Source organism: Rhinatrema bivittatum, chromosome 18, assembly GCF_901001135.1.
Source record: "Rhinatrema bivittatum chromosome 18, aRhiBiv1.1, whole genome shotgun sequence".
Classification (NCBI taxonomy): domain Eukaryota; kingdom Metazoa; phylum Chordata; class Amphibia; order Gymnophiona; family Rhinatrematidae; genus Rhinatrema; species Rhinatrema bivittatum.
In genome coordinates, this window is record NC_042632.1 from 39,065,764 (window position 1) to 39,089,469 (window position 23,706).

Below are 23,706 nucleotides of genomic sequence, written 5' to 3' on the forward strand. Positions count from 1 at the left end.
AAAAAGTCTGATTCCAGTGAATATGAGTGATTCACTAGCTTAAACCAGCTGCGTTACTGTTGTGTTTTTGTATACAGCTTCCAGAGGAACATGGCTGTGAACATGCTGTCTTGAAATACTGCTTTAAGAAATATTAAAATTAAAGCAAAGCAATAATGCACTCCCATTTTAAATTCTAGGTTAATTTTTTTTTTTTTTTTTTACTTAGTGGGATGAGTCTACCTGTTTGAATTCTCATGAAAGGGTTAGTTTATAGCCCTGTAACTGGACAGACTTGTGCCATTAAATGTATTACATTGATTGCAGTTTTTCTAGGATTCTAATAGACTTTTTTGTGCCTTGTCTCTTCTGTGTTGCAATGAATGGAGAACTCCATTAAGCATAACTTTTAATAGAAAAAGAAATGCTTTCTATAATCCTTTCAGGCTATTCAGCAGCTCCAGCCCCAACATATACCACAATGTAATATAAATGTTATAGTTATTTCTATCAGGAATCATGAGCCTTCTTTGGACTTATCCAAGCTAGACCAGTTGACACGAACAAATGCTATTATGTCTTTCAATACTGTACAATACCGTAAAGTTGTGTAAATACATTTTTTATTTTATTGATCCGAGAGTTACTCATTTGGAGGGTGGTTCTAACATTTGTCACGTTTTATTTTCAATCTTAATGAATGGAATTCGGGATGTACAAAGTTCATTGTGACCCAACTACCATATGCCCTTCTAGACATTATGATCAATTTCTCATCACTGTTTTCAGTTTTGCACTGGTAGAGTATGAGCTAGGAGACAGTCATCATGATTGCTATGACTTCATAGCAGTATAATTGCAATGGTCATGTCAGGAAAGTTGATGGTTAAGTCTGATTTAAAACATGGAGAGCACTTAAAAATCCATGAAAACTGATTGGACCATCTTCAAAGTAATATGTTTGTGGTAAGCCACAATATAGTCCCCAAAATAAAAAAAATCTATATATTTTCACCTTCTCTCTCCACACCATGCGTTGCAGAATTGATGCTAGATGTTCTGAGATGGGCATTGGTGCAGAATATCTAGCTTAGCTAAAATATTTATTCATATTCTAATAAGAGTATTCATGCATTGAATTCTGAATGGGAGGACACAAGTCATCTAGGTTAGTGGTGAGGAATGCATTAGAACATAAGAAATTGCCATGCTGGGTCAGACCAAGAGTCCATCAAGCCCAGCATCCTGTTTCCAATAGAGGCCAAACCAGGTCACAAGAACCTGGCAAGTACTCAAACATCAAGAAGATCCCATGCTATTTTTGCAATTAATAGCAGTGGCTATTAGCTAAGTAAATTTGATTAATAGCAGTTCACGTACTCCTGGTCTTCTTCATTCTGCAGTTTTCTCAGATAACACAATGTTATGGTTGCGACTCCAGGAGAACTTTGGATGATAAATCCAGGTCAAGTATGTCTTCAGGATTCAAAAGAAACTTATACTGCCAGAAATAGACTTGACCAAAAAAAAAAAAAAAATTCACAGGGAGGTGAAAGCAAATTACATTTTCCTGTATTTCCATCAGAATCCTTTCCATCAAAGGATCATAGATTTATTCTGTCAAGGATTTCCTTATCGAAAAGAGGGCAGAAATTGATGTCAGAGAAGCAGCACAGAACTGGAATGCATCAATCATAGCCCGCTGTAAATGGCAATGGCTAGCAGTAACACCAGCGCTTAGGGAGACTTTATCCTTAACCATGTGCTAAACCTGATCTTGCCAGACATTTTATCCCTAAATAAATAATATTGTTCACATACTCCCCCATGCGGTTGTGAAATCAGATCTTTGATCTTAAAAGTAAGTCGTACCACCAAATCTTAAATCTCGTGTAATGAAACAAATTGTTGCATAGCTGATGAAATTGTTTACTTTTGTGAAGCAGAATGTATATTTAACTGCATGACAGTCTGCTCTTTAGGTGAAGTAATATCTTAGTTTCAAAATTAAAATAAGATTTACCAGCTAGAAAGCTATTGTGCATAGAGCACAATTCATGATAGCTCTTGGTTAAGATGTACGCATGATCTGAACTCCTTAAAGATTGGGTATTGTCCATGCCCATCCAGAATGAAGATCCATGAGCCTAGTAATATAGGATGGCCACCAGTCTAGAGCATGTCTTGACAGCCCCCACCCTGCAGTAAGACTGAGCAAATCAAAATCAATGGCACAAGACTGCTTTGCTCCCACTGCATGTGCAGTGCAATTTTAGTCAAAAGGAAACATACTGTATGTACTGAAACCAGAAACCTGGTTCTAATTTGCCCATATGAAAGCTATTGGCAGCAAAAAGACCAGCTCATAACTTGCAGCACCTCAGGCTCAGCCCTGCTGGTCTGTGCAGTAGATTACAAGGGTCCGCTGCTGTTTTCAGTTGCTTCTTAGGACTGCATTCTGCAACAATTGTCGTCAGGTTTGTTTGGGGTTTTTTCTAATTGATGTCTGCTTTTGCTGTTAATAGAATTGTAGAAATGTATCTGAAAACTGGAAAACTAATTTAAAGCGGCATTGACTTTTACAAGAGCAAGCTTAAGGATGAAGTACTATTGGGATGTATGTTTTATTTCACAAAAATATGTATTTCCTATTAAATTAACTTGGAACTGATAAAAGAGTCAGCTGTCTTCCATCCTCTGTAACTTTCCTTAATTCCCTAGACATCAGTTGGTGCCTTTCGAATAATTCCCAGTTAGCTGTTTAGGAGACAGCCAAGAAAAGAGGAATTGTGAGCCAGTAGTACCATCAACCATGTTCTCAGGTCCCAGTTAATTTAGCGGAAACTACCACATCTTAGAACAGGACACCCTAGCGCCAGCCCAATGACTCGGTGACAGTGCTGCACACTAGCTTTTGAGAGATTGAGTTTAGTTCCCTAGGCCAGTGGCTGCTGCTTGACCTGGCCAGGGCTAGGGGTTGCTACAGAGGCAGTAATCCCAGCCCTTTTGATAGGGGCGGATGGTGGAGAAGCCTCAGCTATTTCACAGCAAGGACAACCAGCTAAGGCCTCTAGGGCCGCACACCATTTGAGCTGGTAAATGTAGTCACTTGGTGAAGTGCATATGTTTCTTATAAAGGGACATTTTTTATAGATAGGGGACAATTTTCAAAAGTTAGCTTCACTGGCAAACGGTGTTTTCAACCATGAAGAAAAACCTTTCAAGAAAATTGCATCCCGCCTCCCCCTATGCAGAGAAAAGCATGCAACCTATCCACTGTGCATGTACTTTTCCCCATGTGGACAAAAGGAAAAGCTGAAAGTGGGATTAGTAGGCAGGGGGATTTCCATTTTGTACCTGCAAAATACGTGAGGTAAAGAATTGCCACAGCATCAGCCTGTCACCATATTTTCAAAAGGAAACTTCCTAGGCAGTTTCAAAATTTCCCTCCCCATTGAGCTCTTCTAACCCTTAGGAGAGCTGATTTTCAGCAGGATGTAGCCTCCTATCTACAGATCCTGGAAATCAGCCCTTAAGGGTTAAAGGAGCCTACTACAGCTATAATAAACTCTCTTTATAATAAATACATTTATCAGCCCCCAGTTCCTTTGATTCCAATACTACTACTATTTTTAAATTTATTTAAAAAAATCTAATCCCCCTTCCTTTGGAATAAAATGACTTACTAGACCTGCCTTCCATTTGTATTCATTGTAGCAAAAATGGAAAATTCTGGCCTGCTAAAAATGCTGCTTTCCCTCATCTTTCAGGTGTGGATGTGTGGGGGGAAGATGGAGGACATCCCCTGCTCCAGGGTGGGTCATATCTACAGAAAGTATGTTCCCTACAAGGTTCCAGTTGGCGTCAGCCTAGCAAGGGTAAGCCGCTCTCCTATTGTGTTTCATAGAACGTAGACAGGAAGTTTCAATGCCTCACGACTGAAAGAGGATGGAATTTGAAAGCATGCTGGTTTGCATGTATATTGTGGGAGAGGAGAAACTTTTAGCACTTTCCCTGTCCTGGTGGTGTCCTTCAGGGAGACTTTGTTAAATTTAAGAACAGCAGCTCCCTCTAGTGATGCACTTTAAGGAGAGCACTTGAAATCAAACCACCCCAAAGAATGATGCCAGCCAAGGATCTCAAAGGTCTTGATGCTGTCTTTATGATCCCTCATACCACATCCGATGACCTCTTTAGCCCGGGGCTTCAGAAGCTTCTAATCCCTTGTAGGATCCTCAAGACGCCTGCCACTCGGTGCCTTTTGAATTATATCAGGCATGCGGGAATGGTTTGTGTGTGCATTCTATAACCACACAACACATTTTAAAACATTGTGCCCCTCAAATACCTCAATACTTTTGGTGGGATTTTAATCACAGGCTCCTTTTCCTGAGTTTTCCTTTTCCTTACAACTTCAACTGTTTATTTTAAGTATCTTATGTTTCTATTTTTCTGCTGTTTTAGAAATCCTTTCATGATTTACATATACTTATTTTCTAAAATTCTAAAGAGGTTAATCCAACATTTACCTTACTCCCATCTAATTCCCAGTGAGATGTGGGGAAACTGCCTGTAAGCTAAAAGGATGTCCTCAGCTGAGAAGTTTAAACCCACTGCTTTAAGATCTTGGGTAATCAGTTTGCTTTCTTTTGACAGAATTTGAAGCGAGTGGCTGAGGTATGGATGGATGAATATGCGGAATATATTTACCAGCGCCGTCCTGAATACCGCCATCTCTCAGCAGGAGATGTCACCTCACAGAAAGAACTTCGTAACAGTCTACACTGTAAGAGTTTTAAGTGGTTCATGACTGAGGTTGCCTGGGACCTTCCAAACTACTACCCTCCTGTGGAGCCACCAGCAACAGCTTGGGGAGAGGTAAACACAGGGAGCAAATTTTACTTAAAAAATTCTTAGTACTTTCAAAAAATAGGAGAGAAAGAAGACCGAGGTCCATATCCAGACATGGTCTGGTTAGCAAAGTTAGCTGGATAAATTTATCCAGTTAACTTTGGAGGTATGTTCAATAGTACAGCCGCAGTATTGATTATAGCCAGCTATCTTAAAGTTAGCCGTCTAAATATAGCCACCTAACTTTAGGACAGACTTAGCCGGATAAGTCATCCAGCTAACTCTAAATATTGGAGATAGCTGTTTAACTTAGCTGGCTAACTCAACGAGAATGCCATTCTCCACCCGAACCAACACTGTTTTACAAAAGGTCACAGTATGAAGATTCTACTATCATCTTTTGATACCACAACACGAGGGTTTGATTCAAACATTGATTATATCTTAGTTTTATTAGACATATCTGCAGCATTTAACGCTCTGGATCACAACATTTTACTCTCATGTTTAAAATCATTTGGAATCGCTGATTATGGTCTTGAAATGGTTTACTTCATTTCTACTCAATTGTCCTCAGCAAATAAATATTGGTATATACAGCTTTAATTGGTATACTATTTTGTCAGGTGCCCCTCAGAGATCATCTTTTTCAGCCCTATTGTTTAACCTTTGTCATCTTTTGGTAGGTCTAGGTATAGATTTAAAAATCTATGCGGATGATATTCAATTCTTTAACCCCTATAGTACATCCTGGCCAAAAACCCTTTCCATTGTCACTCTATGAACTGAAACAGTTAATACTTGGCTATCTATAACTGTTTAAAACTTAACACCTCAAAACTGAAATTTTGTACTTATCCACCATACCTAATTCCTCACGCTGTCTGCCAAGTAATCTGTCAATTGTTATTCTATCCCCATAACCACTAAGGCCAGCAATCTTGGTGTCATTTTGAATGCAAAACTATCTATGTTGCATAACATCCTCAGTTGTTAAATCTTCATTTTTCACCTATTGAAATTCTTAAAGCCTCTCTTATACTCAAACAATTAACATCTAGTCTTACAGGCCTTAATTCTCACAAGTTTAGACTACTATAACACACTATATCTGGAGCTTTCAGCTAATGTCATATGTCCGTTGCAACTAGTTAAAAATGCACAGCACGCACCCTAGCTAATCAGAGTTGCCGAACACATAGCACCTACTCTCTATTCACTACATTGGCTTCCTGTCCTTTTCCACATACAGTACAAAGTTCTTTAATTCATAACTTACTATTGGGCCGATACAATACAGTGCCCCTTATTCAGTAAGGGGCCGAAAACGCACGTCCAACCCCCCCGAACCTAATAGCGCCCACAACATGCAAATGCATATTTATGGCCCTATTAGGTATTCCCACGTGATTCAGAAAACAAAATGTGCAGCCAAGCCGCACATTTTGCTTTCAGAAATTAGCACCTACCCAAAAGAAGGCGCTAATTTCTTCGGGCACCGGAAAAGTGCACAGAAAAGCAGTAAAAACTGCTTTTCTGTGCACCCTCCGACTTAATATCATGGCTCTATTAAGTCTGAGATCCCAAAAGTTTCCAAAAGTAAAAAAAAAAAAAATAATAATAATAAATTTCAAGTCGGCTGGCGGCTGTCGGGTCGAAAACCGAACGCTCAATTTTGTCGGCATCCAGTTTCCGAGCCTGTGACTGTCAGCGGGCTCCAGAACCGACGCTGGCAAAATTGAGCGTCGGCTGTCAAACCCGCTGACAGCCGCCACTCCGGTCCAAAAGGAGGCGCTAGGGACACTCTAGTGTCCTTAGCGCCTCCTTTTGCCTGTTTATACCGCCGGGCCTCATTTGAATAGAGAAATGCGCGCACAGGAGAATGGCCTGTGCACGTGCCGGGAGAGCAGGCGTTCACCCGCTCTCCCACGGACTTTACTGTATCGGCCTGTATGTAATAAATCTTCAATTTAGTTATGTTCTAGTCTACACATTTAATCGACCTAGTAGACATCTTTGCTCAATGAATACAAATCTCCTTGATGTCCCCTCAATTAAGTTGGCAAGGCTTGATCTCACCAGAAAGCTGCCTTCTGTCACTGGGCCCATCCTTTGGAATGCCCTCCCTGATTTACTTCGAGTAACATCGAATACTAAGAGTTCAAGAAAAATTTGAAAACTTACCTTTTCTCATTAGCTTTTGGCAGTGCAGTATAGCATTAGGTCTATCATCATTTGCCTCACATATGAGATGTGATTCGTAATTGTCTGTCTTTTTATGGTTCTTGTTTCATGATTTGTATTTTAAGAACATAAGAACATGCCATACTGGGTCAGACCAAGGGTCCATCAAGCCCAGCATCCTGTTTCCAACAGTGGCCAATCCAGGCCATAAGAACCTGGCAAGTACCCAAAAACTAAGTCTATTCCATGTTACCGTTGCTAGTAATAGCAGTGGCTATTTTCTAAGTCAACTTAATTAATAGCAGGTAATGGACTGCTCCTCCAAGAAATTATCCAATCCTTTTTTAAACACAGCTATACTAACTGCACTAACCACATCCTCTGGCAACAAATTCCAGAGTTTAATTGTGCGTTGAGTAAAAAAGAACTTTCTCAGATTAGTTTTAAATGTGCCACATGCTAACTTCATGGAGTACCCCCTAGCCTTTCTATTATCCGAAAGAGTAAATAACTGATTCACAACTACCCGTTCTAGACCTCTCATGATTTTAAACACCTCTATCATATCCTCCCTCAGCCGTCTCTTCTCCAAGCTGAAAAGTCCTAACCTCTTTAGTCTTTCCTCATAGGGGAGCTGTTCCATTCCCCTTATTTTGGTAGCCCTTCTCTGTACCTTCTCCATCGCAATTATATCTTTTTTGAGATGTGGCAACCAGAATTGTATACAGTATTCAAGGTGCGGTCTCACCATGAAGCGATACAGAGGCATTATGACATTTTCCGTTTTTTTCACCATTCCCTTTCTAATAATTCCCAACATTCTGTTTGCTTTTTTGACTGCTGTAGCACACTGAACCGACGATTTCAATGTGTTATCCACTATGACACCTAGATCTCTTTCTTGGGTTGTAGCACCTAATATGGAACCTAACATTGTGTAACTATAGTATGGGTTATTTTTCCCTATATGCATCACCTTGCACTTACCCACATTAAATTTCATCTGCCATTTTGATGCCCAATTTTCCAGTCTCACAAGGTCTTCCTGCAATTTATCACAATCTGCTTGTGATTTAACTACTCTGAACAATTTTGTATCATCTGCAAATTTGATTCTCACTCGTCTTATTTCTTTCCAGATCATTTATAAATATATTGAAAAGAAAGGGTCCCAATACAGATCCCTGACGCACTCCACTGCCCACTCCCTTCCACTGAAAAAATTGTCCATTTAATCCTACTCTGTTTCCTGTCTTTTAGCCAGTTTACAATCCACGAAAGGACATCGCCACCTATCCCATGACTTTTTACTTTTCCTAGAAGCCTCTCATGAGGAACTATCATACTCCAAGCTGACTGTTTTAATTTATGCATGAAACCTTGTGAACTGCCTCGATCAAGACCCCTTGTAGAGTATGGTATATAAAACACTTTAAATAAATAACCTAATGTTATTCTCTTTCTTTTCTTCTCTCCTCCCAGTTCTATTACCTTGTTATTTGTAACTGCTTCCTTCTACACAAATAGGTTATTGAATTGTTTACTGTACACCCCTGTTATATGTAAACCGGCATGATGTGTTTGCAACATGAATGCCGGTATATAAAAATTTTAAATAAATAAAATAAATAAATAAATAATTTGCATTCTCCCAGTAATGCCCCTAACTTAGGCCTAGATTCATCAAAATGCCATGAGCTGCTCCTAGCGAGAGAGAAACTCTTTTTATACGGCTCTCATAGTACTCATATCGCACAGCTTAATGCCAGGAAAAAAAGGTGTAGTTATTTCCAGCATTAAAACCATGCATTACGCTATCGCATGCTGTATTAATGCCTCTTGTTTTCATAGATCCCGCCCCCAACTCCTCCCCTTCAAATATTCAAAATTCGTATTTGCAGCGTGTGATGCGAAAATGCGTGCGTTATGGTGGGCATTAGGGCCCTAATGCCCGTGATAACGACCTAACACATTTTGATGCATGACCCTGCAAATATTCATTAGCTGGCTAGCTTCTGAGTTAAATATTGATCAACTGAATGGCAACTGTAGCTGTTCTGTTCACTGCATATTTTTGCTATTTTTTTCAAAATATTCTTTTTAAAACGTTTTTTGTTTTTTTTTTTTTATCAATTATGCTGTGAATTTTCCTGTGTAATCTCACTGCCTACACGACAAGTCGAATAAATTCTACCATGGGAGGCACAGAAGGAGAGACATCGTAAACGGCAGTAGGACCACAAAATTACCATCGTGGTTAACCCTGTCTATTGGACTTTCACCTTAAAGCAATATTCCCCTGAGGAAAGACGCATTAGTCTGAAACACGTGTCGGGAATCGAGTGTAAGATTCACAACAAGCAGGACTTGTAAGGTATTCATTTTGGAAAGAAGGTAGAATCGTTACAATAAAAAAAATAATAGTTTCACACAGTGTCATCGCATCATGGATGTTACGAAATGACGGGACTTTAATATATTTAAATTAGTAATTTAAACACATGGAAAAATAATCACAAAATAGAGCATGGAGGCGGAGGGAAGTAAATGATTACTATGCAAGAATGGTGCAGGGACGCCTACACAATGTATGAAACTTTCCTCTTACTCCTAAATCTAATTATTTAAAAAAAACCAAACAGTATATTTTAAAATTAAAGAAAAAAATTATTCGACTTGTCGTATAGGCAGTGAGATTACATTGGAAAATTCATAGCATAATTGATAAAAAAAATTTTTAAAAGAATATTTTGAAAAAAATAGCAAAAATATGCAGTGAACAGAGCAGCTACAGTTGCCATTCAGTTGAACAATATTTAATTAAATCACTGTTTTTTGGTGGTGTTGATACATTTTAGCTTCTGAGTTAGCCAGCTTTAATGCTTTTGAATATGGACCTCTCCATTTTTATTTTGCTGTCTTAATCTACTGTTTACCTCACTGCTTCATACTCAGTGACATCATGGGAATTGCACAAAATAGATCAGTTTGCTTATTACGGTTCTTACTGATCAGCTGCTACTCAGGCAACCTAGAAAAACTCACCTGTGGCTGGAAATCAGAGTTCAGTTGTTCCTCTTTTCCCTTCTGCCTGCTGGAAACACATTTCCAGCTTCTCCTTCAGTCACCCAAAGGCCAAGTGCCCAAACTACATTCTCTGCCTCTCTCCTCTGTAAAAGCTGATTAACCTTGCTCCCCCCTGTCAGAAACAGATCACTGAAATTCAGCCCTGAGCTCTGTGGACATTTGCAAAACGGCCATCAGAGCAGCCTCTCATGGCTGTGTGCATCCAGGACCTCTCTGTAGGATGGCATGTGGGGACCTCATAACAATATTTGTGATCATTTTTTCCTTTGGTAAGGATGTTAACCACAGATTATCCCTTACCCTAATCTTTGTAGATCCGTAACGTGGGAACAGGTCTGTGTGTTGACACGAAACACGGTGCTGCGGGTTCTGTGCTGAAGCTGGAGCCCTGTGTAAAGGGCAAAGGAGAAGCTGCTTGGGGAAGCATGCAGGTATTTGTCTTATAATCTTCCTTGCTTGTTATCGAGCTTCTATTGAAGTCAAGCCCCAGTGAGTCATGAAAACTGCTTTTAAACAGCATGGAAGATGCCGTCCAGAACATAGTTAAACCCTTACAGACTCCGCAGTTTATTTTACAATCATCACTATTTGTAGTAAAAATAAATGTGCAATTTCTTTGTCTATTAACTACACTAGACTGATTTTATTTCAGAATAGCATATCTGATTGTTTTCATCACTTATCCAGAGGCTGCGAGATGTAAAAGGTTTTGGGAACCACTGTTCCAGAACACTTAGAATATTCAACAGGGCCAGAGCAAGGAAATGACTTGCAAGACAAGTAATGAATCGGTCTTTGTGCAAGGCCTCATTCTCCTAGAGTGATATAATAAATGCAAGCATCTCTCTCAAAGTCACAATGCTGCCTCTTGAGCAGGAAATATTTTCTGCTATTTTCACTGGGATTTAGGTTTTACATGCAGTATTGGGCTTCTATCCTACTGCAATTTATTACAAGATTTTTAGTGCTTTCAACACATTTAAAAAACGCTTGATTTATATTCCGCTTTTCAGGCACGTCAAAGCGGATTACGTTCAGGTACTGTAGGTATTTTCCTATCCCTGGAGGGCTTATAATTTAAGGGAGTCATTTATGAAGTATTTTTTTGCATAGACACAAGGTGAAGTGACTTGCCAAAGTCACAAGAAGCAGCAGTGGGATTTTGAACTCTGGCGTCCCTGGTTCACAGCGCACTGCTCTAACTACTGGGCTATTCCCTCTATTCTCCTCAATCTGTCCATTCATCTGGAGGCAGAATAAAATGTGTTAAAGTAGAGCAATTAGCTTCAAACTGTGTGTGAAGGTCAACCATGGTCCTGGAATTTACCCAACTGAAAATGAATGTGATCAGTGGCCATTGGAAAGTGATTAAAAAAAAAATAAATCAGTGCACATGCATGATTAACTACCTTGCTGTACTTCATATTATGCTTCTGCCTCACTATACTCAGCTCACTATACTCTGCCTCACTATACTCAGCATGTGTAAATTAATAACCTGTCCTTTCTCTTCCTCTAAGCCAAGTTCTTATCACCTTGTTATATGTAACTGCCTTTTCAGCACTTTGTTATTGTTATGTTTACTTTGCACCCCTGTTTTATGTGAACCAGCATGATGTGACTGCTGTCTCGAATGCCGGTATATAAAAAATCTAAATAAAAATAAATAAATAATATTTCTTTCACTACAACTGCATGTTCATATTTTGGGGTCAGGGGGTTTATGTGATTGTTAGCCAATATGATTACAGTCCAAGTTGTTATCAATGTCAGTAGCAATATAAATATATAATCAAGCTAACGATATGTTCTGTTCTGAACAGTTATGCGGAAACGCTTCGACACAATTCGACTAACATCCAAAGAGCCACTTTGTTTAATAGGATGTCCTTGAAGATATGCATTATAATGTCTCAGTTCAATGTAATATCCTGAAACCACAACAATTTTCTCTACTCATGGCTATTTTTCTTCCTTTGAATTGTAAATCTGCGCAGTAGTCGTGTGCTGACGTGAGCCATGCTGTTATGTCACTGATGCCATTACTAGTAACCTCTCTCTCAGCATGTTTATGGGATTGATTATAGGGTAGTTTTCCAATATGGGAAGGTCTGAGGGTACGTTATCTGCAGCCCTTCCACAAATTTTCAAAGCAAAAGTACGCAAATACTTTTGCTTTGAAAATTCTCTGAAAATAGGCACACAAACGCCCCTGCACAAAGTTTGCGTCTGCACCTGGCATGACATAACTCGTGTCTGTGGATTTCCACACAGACCTTTTAAAATTTAAAATGTGCATGTAAATCTAAACTCTGCTCCCAGTTCCCTCTACCAGAATGTTTCTCTTATGTATGCTCAAAAGCATGCGAGAAATCAAGTTACACACATACTTTATCCATGCCAAGACAGGCAAATTTAATTGCTTTTAAATACATGTAAATTGCTTTTAAATGCATATAAATTGCTTTGCTACATAAAATCTTAAAATTGAAAAATATTTTTACTTTTTCTATTACATTGCTCATCTGGCCTTGTGCAATCCACATGGCTGTAGTTGAAGTTGACAGCAGTTTTTGTAACTCAGAATCTCTTTACTGAATTAATTATAGAAGCATAATGCAGACCTCATCAGCTGCCATCTTTTGAAGCAATAATAAGAAATGGAGCAATTCTATCAAGTGCATTTATTGATTAATTTTAGAAATGTTTTAATTTTTTTTTTTTTACAAAGAACTGTAAGAACTGTATATTGCAAGTTCTATATGGGAAGTAAACTTCTTTAATGGTAGTAAAACCAGCAAGACATCCATAAAAATAAATCACAATAATAATGAAACCAAACGCCAAAAAATCAACATGGCTATATTTCAACAAGCTGCCTGCATTGGGGGTAAAAAAAAATAAATATATAGACATGAAAAGGAATAAAATTCAAAACTGAATAATGGCTATGACAGTTTTATTCCAAAGTGATTTAGCCAATGTCCATTTAAAGAATTGAATGTGTCCTTTCCCCATGAATCTTCTGTTGGAAGGATGTTTCACCAAATAAAATGTGGGATAGTCGTGCTCCTGAATGGCACTGCATATGTCTTCTAGAGACAGTTCACTAGAGTTTTTATTTCTAGTTGTAATTTTTATGCCGATGTAGACAGTCTGCTGAAATATGGCCATGTTGAGTTTTTGGTTTATTATTTTGTTTGTTTTATTGTATTTATTATTTGTTCACTTTCAAAACTACCATAAAATTGCTCAAGGTGGGCATCAATCAAATATAAAATACATCATCTGTAAATGTGGGTAATTTTCAAAGCTAATTCTATAAGTAAAACAGTGTGTTGGGATTTTTGAAAATTGCCCTCCACTGAGTGGGGGTAAATTTGTGCACATCACACCACTACACACAGTGAGAAGAGGTGTTCCCAGGGGCAGAGTTGGGGAGGAGCTTGCACTTATGCAAATAGTCTGAATTTTCAAAAATGCAAACTAATAGCACAAAATAGCAGGTGTAAGCAGGTAATTTTCCTGAGATTTTTAAAGTGAAAGTATACACTGCTTACATGTTGAAAATTGAGACAAAATCCAAAGGTAAAAAGTACTTGTGGACGTTGTATCAATGTGGGCAGTTAGAAAAATTCCCTTCCCTCCATGTTTGTTTGTTGTGCATTTATGAATTACCTACACCGAAACCCTAGGCAATGTATGGATTAATCAATCAAAATCAAAAAACACATGAAATAAAATAACATTAAAACAGAAGATTGTTCAGAACATAAAATCAGATTAAAAGAATCTGCGTAAAACAAACAAATAGATTGAAAAAAATAAATTACGTGCTGAAAGTTCATCAAAAACCTGCTGCAATAGGAATATCTTTGAGCAATTCATTCTGGCAGTTAGTTCCAGAACATAGGGGCTGCCATAGAAAAAGCTATCTCTGGTTTCTGCCAGACTCACCTGCCACACTGATGGAACATCCAACAAACCACGTTGTGAAGAGCAGAGAGTACGTATTGGCTTGTAAGTGCATAAAAGAGTATTTACCCAAGGAAGAGAGTCAAAACCCAAAAGCTTATGTACTAACTGAAATTTCATAGGACACAACTGGTAACTAATGAAGGCCATATAATATGGGGGTAATGTGAACCCTTATTTTTTTGCCCTGACATTAGCTGAGATGTAGTGTTCTGAAGTATTTGTAGTGCATTTAACGCATAACCCCATGTAGGTTAAATTACAATAATCTAAAAGTGGTAAAATCATAGTCTGCACAACCTTTCAAAAATCAGGGATATGTAAAAATGGCTTTAAGCCTCTAAGCATATGGAGCTTGAAAAAAACCTAAGAATATAAAACAAACATAAAACACAAAAAAACCATAAGCAAGACTAAAATACATTTCAAATAAAAGCAATAGTACGGTATTAAAATTAACATATTTAAAACTATTGCATATAAAATTACCATCAAAAAATTCAAACCAAAATCAAATCAAATAGGAGGCAATGATCCCTATACAATAGAATAGAAATAAAACTGAGTTTCTAGTCTAAAATAGTATCTAAAAGCAATTCTAAACAGTCAGGCCTTACCAATTAGTACTCTTTCATTAAAGCTGTTTACTTCCCATCTTTTTTTTTTTTTACACTATGCCTTTGCCCTTGGTTCTATATATCTCTGTGGTAGTGATCCCTTTTTTGTTTCCTACATTACAAAGCAGTGTTCTATATTGTTGCAGGTATTCACTTTTGGCTGGCGTGAAGATATTCGGCCCGGGGATCCCCTCCACACAAAAAAATTTTGTTTTGATGCCATTTCCCAAAAGAGCCCTGTCACCCTCTATGACTGTCATGGAATGAAAGGGAACCAGCTATGGAGATACAACAAAGTAAGTTGAAAAAAGAGGAAAGAGTATGAGACAGGAAAGAAATAGACCAGATTATAGAAGATAGATCAATCAGGGAAGGATATAACCCGAGTTCAAACCATTCTTGAGCCATGACTGGTAAAAACCCGAAAGGATATGATTGGAGATGGATCGATCTGCACATGCCCTGCTTGTCACATACTATCTCTAAGCACCCATTACCACTTGATACTGTTAAAGGCAGCATGCTGGGTTAGATGGATTATTGTTCCACCCAAGTCTTTTTGGTGTTATTATCTAGAGATGTTTTCCAACAGGGCGTCTTGGTTTTTTTTTTGGCGATATTCCATGAAAAAAAAAAACCCACCCCCAACCCTTCAAATCTACTTAAATAACCCCCCCCCCCCCAAGACTTACTAAGAGCCCTGGTGGTCCAGTGGGGTCCCGGGAGCGATCTTTCCCTCTTGGGCTGTGCTGCCACTAATCAAAATGGCGCAGGTGGCTTTTGCCCTTACCATGTGACAGGGGCTACCGGTGCCATTGGTCAGCCCCTGTCACATGGAAGGAGCAATGGATGGCCCGTGCCGTGCAACAAGCAAGCTACTCCCACGCTTATTTGTTTACCCAGACTGTGCAATTCAGTCCTTGGTTGTTGTCTGAATGTAAATCCTCTTATCTTCATTCCCCCCCTGCCATTGAAGCAGAGATTTACACTGGATATACATTGAAAGTGAAGTATCAGGCTTAATTGGTTTGGGGTAATAACCGCCGCAACAAGCAAGCTACTCCCACACTTACTTGTTTACCCAGACTGTGCTACCTTGTTGGTTGCTGACTGAATGCAAATCCTCTTTTCCACATTTCCTCTTGCCGTTGAAGCATAGAGCAATGTTGGAGTTAACCGTGTACACATTCGCGCATACACAACGCGAACATTCATTCTAGGCGCACAAAGCGTGTGCGTCCGCCATCGGTGTGCTTACGTCCAAGTTGTGCACATGTTTGCTATGGACGCCCGTGTTCTGCACGTACTTGGACGGTGCTACACTACTATCAAGCGAAAGAGTAGATACTCAGGCGGGCATGAGAATTGGGACCTCTCACGTATCGAAGTAGTCGGGTCGCGGTCTTCCCTGATTACAGTGGAGCCACCCTGAGATGCGGCCCTGAGACGCAGGGCCGAGTTCTTTGGGGTGATGAAACAGTTGCATGAAAAACAGCTCCAGTTTCAGCTGATTTATCTAGGAGCACGGCACATAGAAAACTGTCATTCACAACCAACTCACATTCACAACCACTCATTCCCATTCTCATACACACACACGTATATCCATCCCACCAAGGGCAGGTTCCCATTCACACACACATCCATCCTGCTCCACCCCCCCCCCCCCCAGGCAGGTTTCATTCACACACATACAACTTCTATGCAGGCGGGGTCAACAGGTCTCTCTTGCTACTGCTGCCACCATGAGGCTCTGCCTCGTGTGCAGGCCAGCCCACGATACTCAGCACCTGTACTGCTAGCACTTCGTGTATGCTCATCTTGTGCATTGCGAGTATACAGGAAGTGCTAGCACCGCGAGTACTGCAGGGCTGGCAGCACACAAGTTGGAATTGCAGAACGAACTCCCATTTTCTTCTGATGCTGCCAATGACTGCATGGGCCTCTGCATTTTTCCCCAACCGAAGCGATCCACCGGCAGCCGCACGAGCCTCTGCATTCTTCCGCTACTGATGGGATGGGATCCAGCAACTGCTACATAAACCTCTCGCTGCTACCTGTACCTTCCATCACAGCTGCTGCCCTCCTGAGTACACTGCCCCTAGAATGTAATTGCACCTCCCTAAGGGTACAAGGAAGTGATTTTTTTTTTTTTTTTTTAGCAACTAAGCAATGGGCTGGCAACAATTAATCAAATAAGGTAACTCACAGACTGGGCCATGCCCTCAATCTACTATTTACAAGACTGTATTCTCAAGTTTTTTCTAGTTATCAGATTGGTTGCAACATGATCCCATGGTCTGGCCATTTTTTGATTCATATCCAGACAGAGGTCACCATTCCAAACACTTGTGTAGATCCTATGTAATCCACTTTGAAATGCTGATAAAAAGTGTGAAAAGCGGAATATATATCTAAATAAACAAAAATAAAAAATATTGTTTGTCTAGTAAAAAAAAAAACAACATAATAGATATGAAACTGATGATTTAGGTGAGGCTTTTTTTTTTTTTTTTTTACCAGAATTGAATATCACTCCTCCAAATGTCTCAAATGCTGTTATTCACAGGAAATTTTCCCTTGATCATGCATTAGACAAAGTTGCCTCTGTTCCATACCAAAGTGATCTCGCACAGCTCCTTGGTATAATTCTGACTTGATTGGATTTAAGCAAACCCTACGACTACTGCCCGGAGGCAGTAGTAACTTTTAAGATAAAGGTAGGGAGGGGGTTTAGACAGGGCCGGGGGGGAGGTGCAGGGTGGTGAATGGAAAGTTCCCTCCGAGGCCGCTCCGATTTCGGAGCGGCCTTGGAGGAAACTGGCAGCGAGCGCAGGGCTCGGCACGCGCAAGGCACACAAATGTGCACCCCCTTGCGCGCGCCGACCCCGGATTTTATAAGATAAGTGCAGCTACGCGCATATCTTATAAAATCCCGTGTACTTTTGTTCGCGCGTGCGTGGATTTGTAAAATCTACCCCAGCGAACGTAACCACATTGAAGGAGGACTCAAGCTCCAAGGTGAATGTGGAAGCAGACAAGACAGATTCGTTTTTTACTGTGCCACCCTCTAAGGCTCCAGAAAATGATGTTGAGATTACTAATGACACCTTATGGGAATCTTTTGAATGAACCCACCCTTCCGAAATTTGCACCATCAAATGATGATCCCAAGAATGTAATTGAGAAGGAAACTTGATTGCTATTTCAGAAGTATAAAAAAAAAAGTGGTATTATCATGGATACCAGATTAACTCTTCAGTCTCAGATTTAAAAAGTAGTTTAAATTTCATACTTCCAACTCCAGATGTTGAGAATTAGACCCTACATTACAGATATAGATTTAAAGACTATAATTCATTCTCTTGTGATGTCTGCTGTTGATTACTGCAGTTCCCTTTATTTACGTCTACCACAAAACTCATTGTGAGCCTTACAGTACATCCAAAACTCTGCCATCAGAATTAGAGAAAATTCCGATACACCATCACATCATACCCTTCTCAATTAAACATCATTGGCTGCCCATAACATGGTGTATGAAATTCAAAATATTAATGTTGGTTTATAAAGGAATCAGAAGTATCGCCCCAGTCAGTGTGAATGCGGCTTTGAAACTGTACTGTCATGTAAGAACATTATGTTCAGCATCACAAATGCTTTTAGACATTCCATCATTCAAACCAGTATGTTTAGATTGATTTATTTATTTATTTAAAATTTTTATATACCAACATTCATCCAGGATATCATATCGGTTCACATTGTAAGGCAAAAACAAACGCAAGGCATGGCACTTTACATTGAACAGTAAAAACATAACAAGGCATTAACGAGAGGGGGGAACAATAATATGGGAAGTTTTGCAATAAAATTATAAACAAAATTTGCAATTATATACATATGTACAAAAGAAAGAAAACTATGAGGTTAATTTTAATCAGGCTAGGAGATAAGATGGGGAAGAGAAGGGAGGAGAGCGAGGAAAGAGGGGGGGCAGAGAGAAAGAAAAGAAGGTGGCGGAGAAAAGGGGAGGGGAGAGAGGGGCGGTAGAATGGGAAAGAGGGGAGGAGTGTGGAGAGTGGGAACAGTGGTGAGGTATAGTGAAAAATTAAGTGTATGCTTTTGCAAAGAGCCAGGTCTTGAGCTTCCGCTTGAAAGATTTGAGGCATTCTTCTTGCCATAGTTCAACAGGCATTTTGTTCCAGAGGGTCGGCCCGGCTATCGATAGTGCACGGGCTCTTGTGGAAGTGAGTTTATAGAGTTTAGGAGAGGGGATAGGCATGGTTGCGAGATGTGCTAGTCTGGTGGGCTTATTAGACTGGTGTAAACGGAAGGATTCATTGAACCAGTTCATTTCGGGATTGTATAGGGCTTTGTGGATGAGAGAGAGAGCCTTATATTGTATGCGGGAGGCTATTGGAAGCCAATGTAGGTCTTTTAGAACAGGTGTAATATGAATCATGAGAGCAATTATTTTATGTACAAGGGCCTACTCTCTGGAGTGTACTCTGTCAGCAGACAAAAAATGAAACAATACTACCTTTTGAAAATTGCTGAAGGCTTATTTGTTTGAACAAGCTTTTAGTTTATATCTTCATAATCTATAACAGGCAAGATGTCTAAAAATCTTTAACACCAGTCAAGGGAGACTTTTACAGCACCAGTTTCTTATCTATTATTGGTGTTGGGACCGGTCCTGTTCAATATCTTTGTGAGCGACATTGTGGACGGGATAGAAGGTAAGGTTTGTCTTTTTGCGGATGACACTAAGATCTGCAACAGAGTGGACACGCCGGAAGCAGTGGAGAGAATGAGACTGGATTCAATGAAGCTGGAAGAGTGGGCGAAGATATGGCAGCTGAGATTCAATGCCAAGAAGTGCAGAGTCATGCATATGGGGAGTGGAAATCCGAATGAACTGTATTCGATGGGGGGAGAAGGGCTGATGTGCACGGAGTGATAGTGTCTAATGATCCGAAGTCGGCGAAACAATGTGACAAGGCGATAGCTAAAGCCAGAAGAATGCCGGGCTGCATAGAGAAAGGGAATATCAAGGAAGAAAAGGGAAGTGATTATCCCCTTGTACAGGTCCTTGGTGAGGCCTCACCTGGAGTACTGTGTTCAGTTCTAGAGACCGTATCTCTGAAGAGACAGAGACAAGATGGAGGCGGTCCAGAGAAGGGCGATCAAAAAAGGTTTTAATGATTCAAAGACAATGCAAACCTTTTCTGTTGGGGAAAAAAAATCAACAGAACCAGGGGTCACGATTTGAAGCTCCAGGGAGGAAGACTCAGAACCAATGTCAGGAAGTATTTCTTCACGGAGAGGGTGGTGGATGCCTGGAACGCCCTTCAGGAGGAAGTGGTGAAGACCAAAACTGTGAAGGATTTCAAAAGGGCGTGGGATAAACACTGTGGATCCATGAAGTCTAGAGCAGTGGTTCTCAACCCTGTCCTGGGGACCCCCCCCAGCCAGTCGGGTTTTCAGGATATCCACAATGAATATGCATGAGAGAATTTGCATGTTATGGAGGCAGTGTATGCAAATTTTCTCTCATGCATATTCATTGTGGATATCCTGAAAACCTGACTGGCTGGGGGGGTCCCCAGGACAGGGTTGAGAACCACTGGTCTAGAGGATGTGAATGAAGATAAGAGGTATGGGGGTGGCTTGCGGGAATGACTGCTACTACCTGGAGATAAATATCCTTATTCAATAAACATACACACGGTTAATGCGTCACCAACGTTGCTCTATGCTTCACGGCAAGAGGAAATGTGGAAAAAAGGATTTGCATCCACAAAAAAGCAGAGTAGCAGCTTGCTTGTTACGGCGATTACTACCCCAAACAAAATAAGCCTGATACTTCACTTTCAATGCATATCCAGTATGGTTCTCTGCTTCAATGGCAGGGGGAATGAAGAAAAGATTATTTATATTCAGACAACCAATAAGGACTGAATGGCACAGGCTGGGTAAACAAGCGTGGGAGTAGCTTGCTTATTACGGCGGTTACTACCCCTAAGCAATTAGCTAGATACTTCACTTAGATGCAGCACCAGCTATCTATATCGATGGCAGGGGTGGAAGGGAAATAGAACCAAAAAGTTACTTATAAGGGCCAAGAGTAACAGCTAAGTATGAAAAAAATGTGTGAAAGCTTGCTGGGCAGACTGGATGGGCCGTTTGGTCTTCTTCTGCCATCATTTCTGTTTCTATGTTTCTATTTTTTTTTTTATTTTATTAACTATTTTGTTTTAAATATTATGAAATTAATTTGTCTTATGCCTATGGTATGATTTTTATTGTAAATCGCTTAATGTCGATAAGCGATTCATAAATTTTAAAATATATGTATTACATCTTATGAATTCCAGAAGAAAGCTGTACAATGTAAATATTAAGGTGAGCACTAGCAGTAAATCTGAGAGAGTGAAATTATATCCAACATACTCTGGTTTAAAGTAACATAGTCAATGATGGCAGATAAAGATCAAAGGTCTATCCAGTCTACTTAGCAAGTTCCTTTGGGCAGTAACTGCCGCTCTGTGCAGCTTATTCCCTTAACTACTGTTAAGAGTAGTAACTGCTGCTCCGTGCAGGTTACCCCCGTGCAGAAGTGTTACATAGATTAGCCGCCCCTTTTTTTTTCATTTTCATCCTCTAGCCCAGCGGTTCTCAACCGGTGTGTCGCGACACACCAGTGTGTCACCAAGCACACGCAGGTGTGTCATCACACTTCCCAGTCCCCAGCTGATCCCCTTGCCTCAGAAAAATGGAACTCTTCCTCCGCCTGGGTTTGAAATGCTGAAAGCACAGGTGGCAAGCAGCAGGAGAGCTGGAGTCAGTGACACCAGCAGGGTCTCCTCTTCCCATCCCTGTGGCTCAGAAGAGGAAGTGGAGTGCAGCAGCCACATGTCCATCAAGCCCAGCATCCTGTCTCCAACAGTGGCCAAGCCAGGCCATAAGAACCTGGCAAGTACCCAAAAACTAAGTCTATCCCATGCTACTGATGCCAGTAATAGCAGTGGCTATTTTCTAAGTCAACTTAATTAATAGCAGGTAAATGGGCTTCTCCAAGAACTTATCCAATCCTTTTTTAAATCCAGCTACACTAACTGCACTAACCACCTCCTCTGGCAACAAATTCCAGAGTTTAATTGTGCGTTGGGTGAAAAAGAACTTTATTAGTTTTAAATGTGCCACATGCTAACTTCATGGAAAGGGCACACAGATTGGGCCCCAGAATCAAGCTATAAACACACCATGAATGGTCATATTTCATGTGCTTAATTTTGCACGTAAAGTGGATATCCTGCATGCATATAGATGTATATAGTCCCTTCTTTTTGAGGACCAGACAGACTTGTTCCAGGATTACGCAGTGGCAGAGAAACAGAGAACCTTTACTCAGATATGTACACAAATGATCAAAAAGAAACTCTGTGTAACACTGTTTCCCACTAAAGGTTCTTCACCAGGGCTAGAATATCTATTTCCACACAACAATGGAAGCAAGTTTATTTGTGCAAAATATGGGAAACGACCAGGGCCGTTTATTGCATGCAACATTTATCCCTCTGAGGTTTGCACTGCCTAGGAGTCTCTTGACCTGGCTCTGAATATTCGCAGCACCTCAGCTGCAGCGATTTATGGCAGTACATGTATTATTTCTCTCTCACCTTTGCTCTTCCATTTTGTACCCTGTTGGGGGAAGAGATTCAGCTTGATCAGAGAGGACCCCTATGTTACAAATTATGACTCCTCCTAGTTTTTGGTTACCTATGGCTCTTTATGTAAGCCTAATTTTATATTTTGTTGGCCAGTTGAACAAGTTGCTGGGGGATATGGGATGGGTTGAGGAAGAATTAGTGGAAAAGTGATACTACAAGGTTTAGTGTTCTGTCTGGCTTCTGTGTGCTTTAATTTTACTGTTATCATAGGGGGGAGACCTAGGCTGGGGGGGGGGGGTGGGCCTTCCTTTCAGATTGCAAATTCTAAGTATTTATACATCACATTTTGCTGCCTTTATTTGATTGAGTAAATCTCTTAAATGTTTATCTTGGAATGTGTGTGACCATAGAATCGGTAGTGGAACGATATAAGTTATTAAAAGCTATGCAACTTTTTCATACTGAGATTGCTCCTACTACAAGAAACCCACTTAACAGATTTAGAACGTACAAAATTGCAGATACAATGGGTGGAGGGATTTCTAGTTTGCTTCAGCATCATCACGGAGAGCAGGAGTGGCAATATTACTACTTAAGGTCTTACATTTCCAAATGGTTAAAATAATCAAAGACACGGAGGGCAGATATATTTTTGTAAAAGGATATCTATTTTGGAACCATGTTCTACTGAGAAGCATTTATACTTCTAATTATTCACAAAAAAATGTTTTTGCAAATTTAGGGGTAGATTTTCAAAGGGTTACGCGCATAACTCCGAAAACCTGCTCCTGCACACGCCGAGCCTATTTTGTATAGGCTTGGCGACATGCGTATGTCCCAGGGCTTTGAAAAAGGGGCGGGAAGGAGGCAGGCCCGAGGCCTCGAGCACAGTGGCTGTGCCGGGGGATGACGCGCTGGCAGAGGCAGGCGTAACTATTGAAAAACAAGGTAGGGGGGGAGAGCGGAAGAAAAGTTCCCTCCGAAGCTGCTCCGATTTCAGACTGCCTTGGAGGGAACAGGGAAAGCCATCGGGGCTCCCCTAGGGCTCGGCGCGCGCAAGGTGCACAAGTGTGCACCCCCTTGCGCGCGCCGACTCCGGATTTTATAACATGCTCGCGTCAGCACGTGCATGTTATAAAATTGGGTGTACATTTGTGCGTGCCGGGTAGTGCGCACAAATGTACCCCACGCGCGCAGATTTTAAAATCTGCCCCACAGTGAATCTATTATCTCAGTTCTCATATATACCAATCCTTCTGGGAGGAGACTGCAATATTCATATCAGATCCAGAAATTGATAGAATTCCAGCTAAACCTCCCATAGAGCAGGATCAAAG

The 23,706-nt window shown here is 40.4% G+C and overlaps 1 protein-coding gene and 1 long non-coding RNA gene across 2 annotated transcripts in view; one reads left to right on the plus strand and one right to left on the minus strand.

Moving 5' to 3' along the window:
• GALNT10 (polypeptide N-acetylgalactosaminyltransferase 10) overlaps positions 1–23,706 on the plus strand; it is a 206,915-nt gene that overhangs the window by 168,131 nt on the left and 15,078 nt on the right. Inside the window, exons 8-11 of the mRNA XM_029583336.1 lie at positions 3,750–3,857; positions 4,636–4,857; positions 10,416–10,532; positions 14,840–14,989. Of these exons, the coding sequence (XP_029439196.1) occupies positions 3,750–3,857; positions 4,636–4,857; positions 10,416–10,532; positions 14,840–14,989 (597 nt within the window). The remainder of the gene's footprint in view (positions 1–3,749; positions 3,858–4,635; positions 4,858–10,415; positions 10,533–14,839; positions 14,990–23,706) is intronic.
• LOC115079630 overlaps positions 1–23,706 on the minus strand; it is a 76,678-nt gene that overhangs the window by 32,398 nt on the left and 20,574 nt on the right. The window lies entirely within an intron of this gene.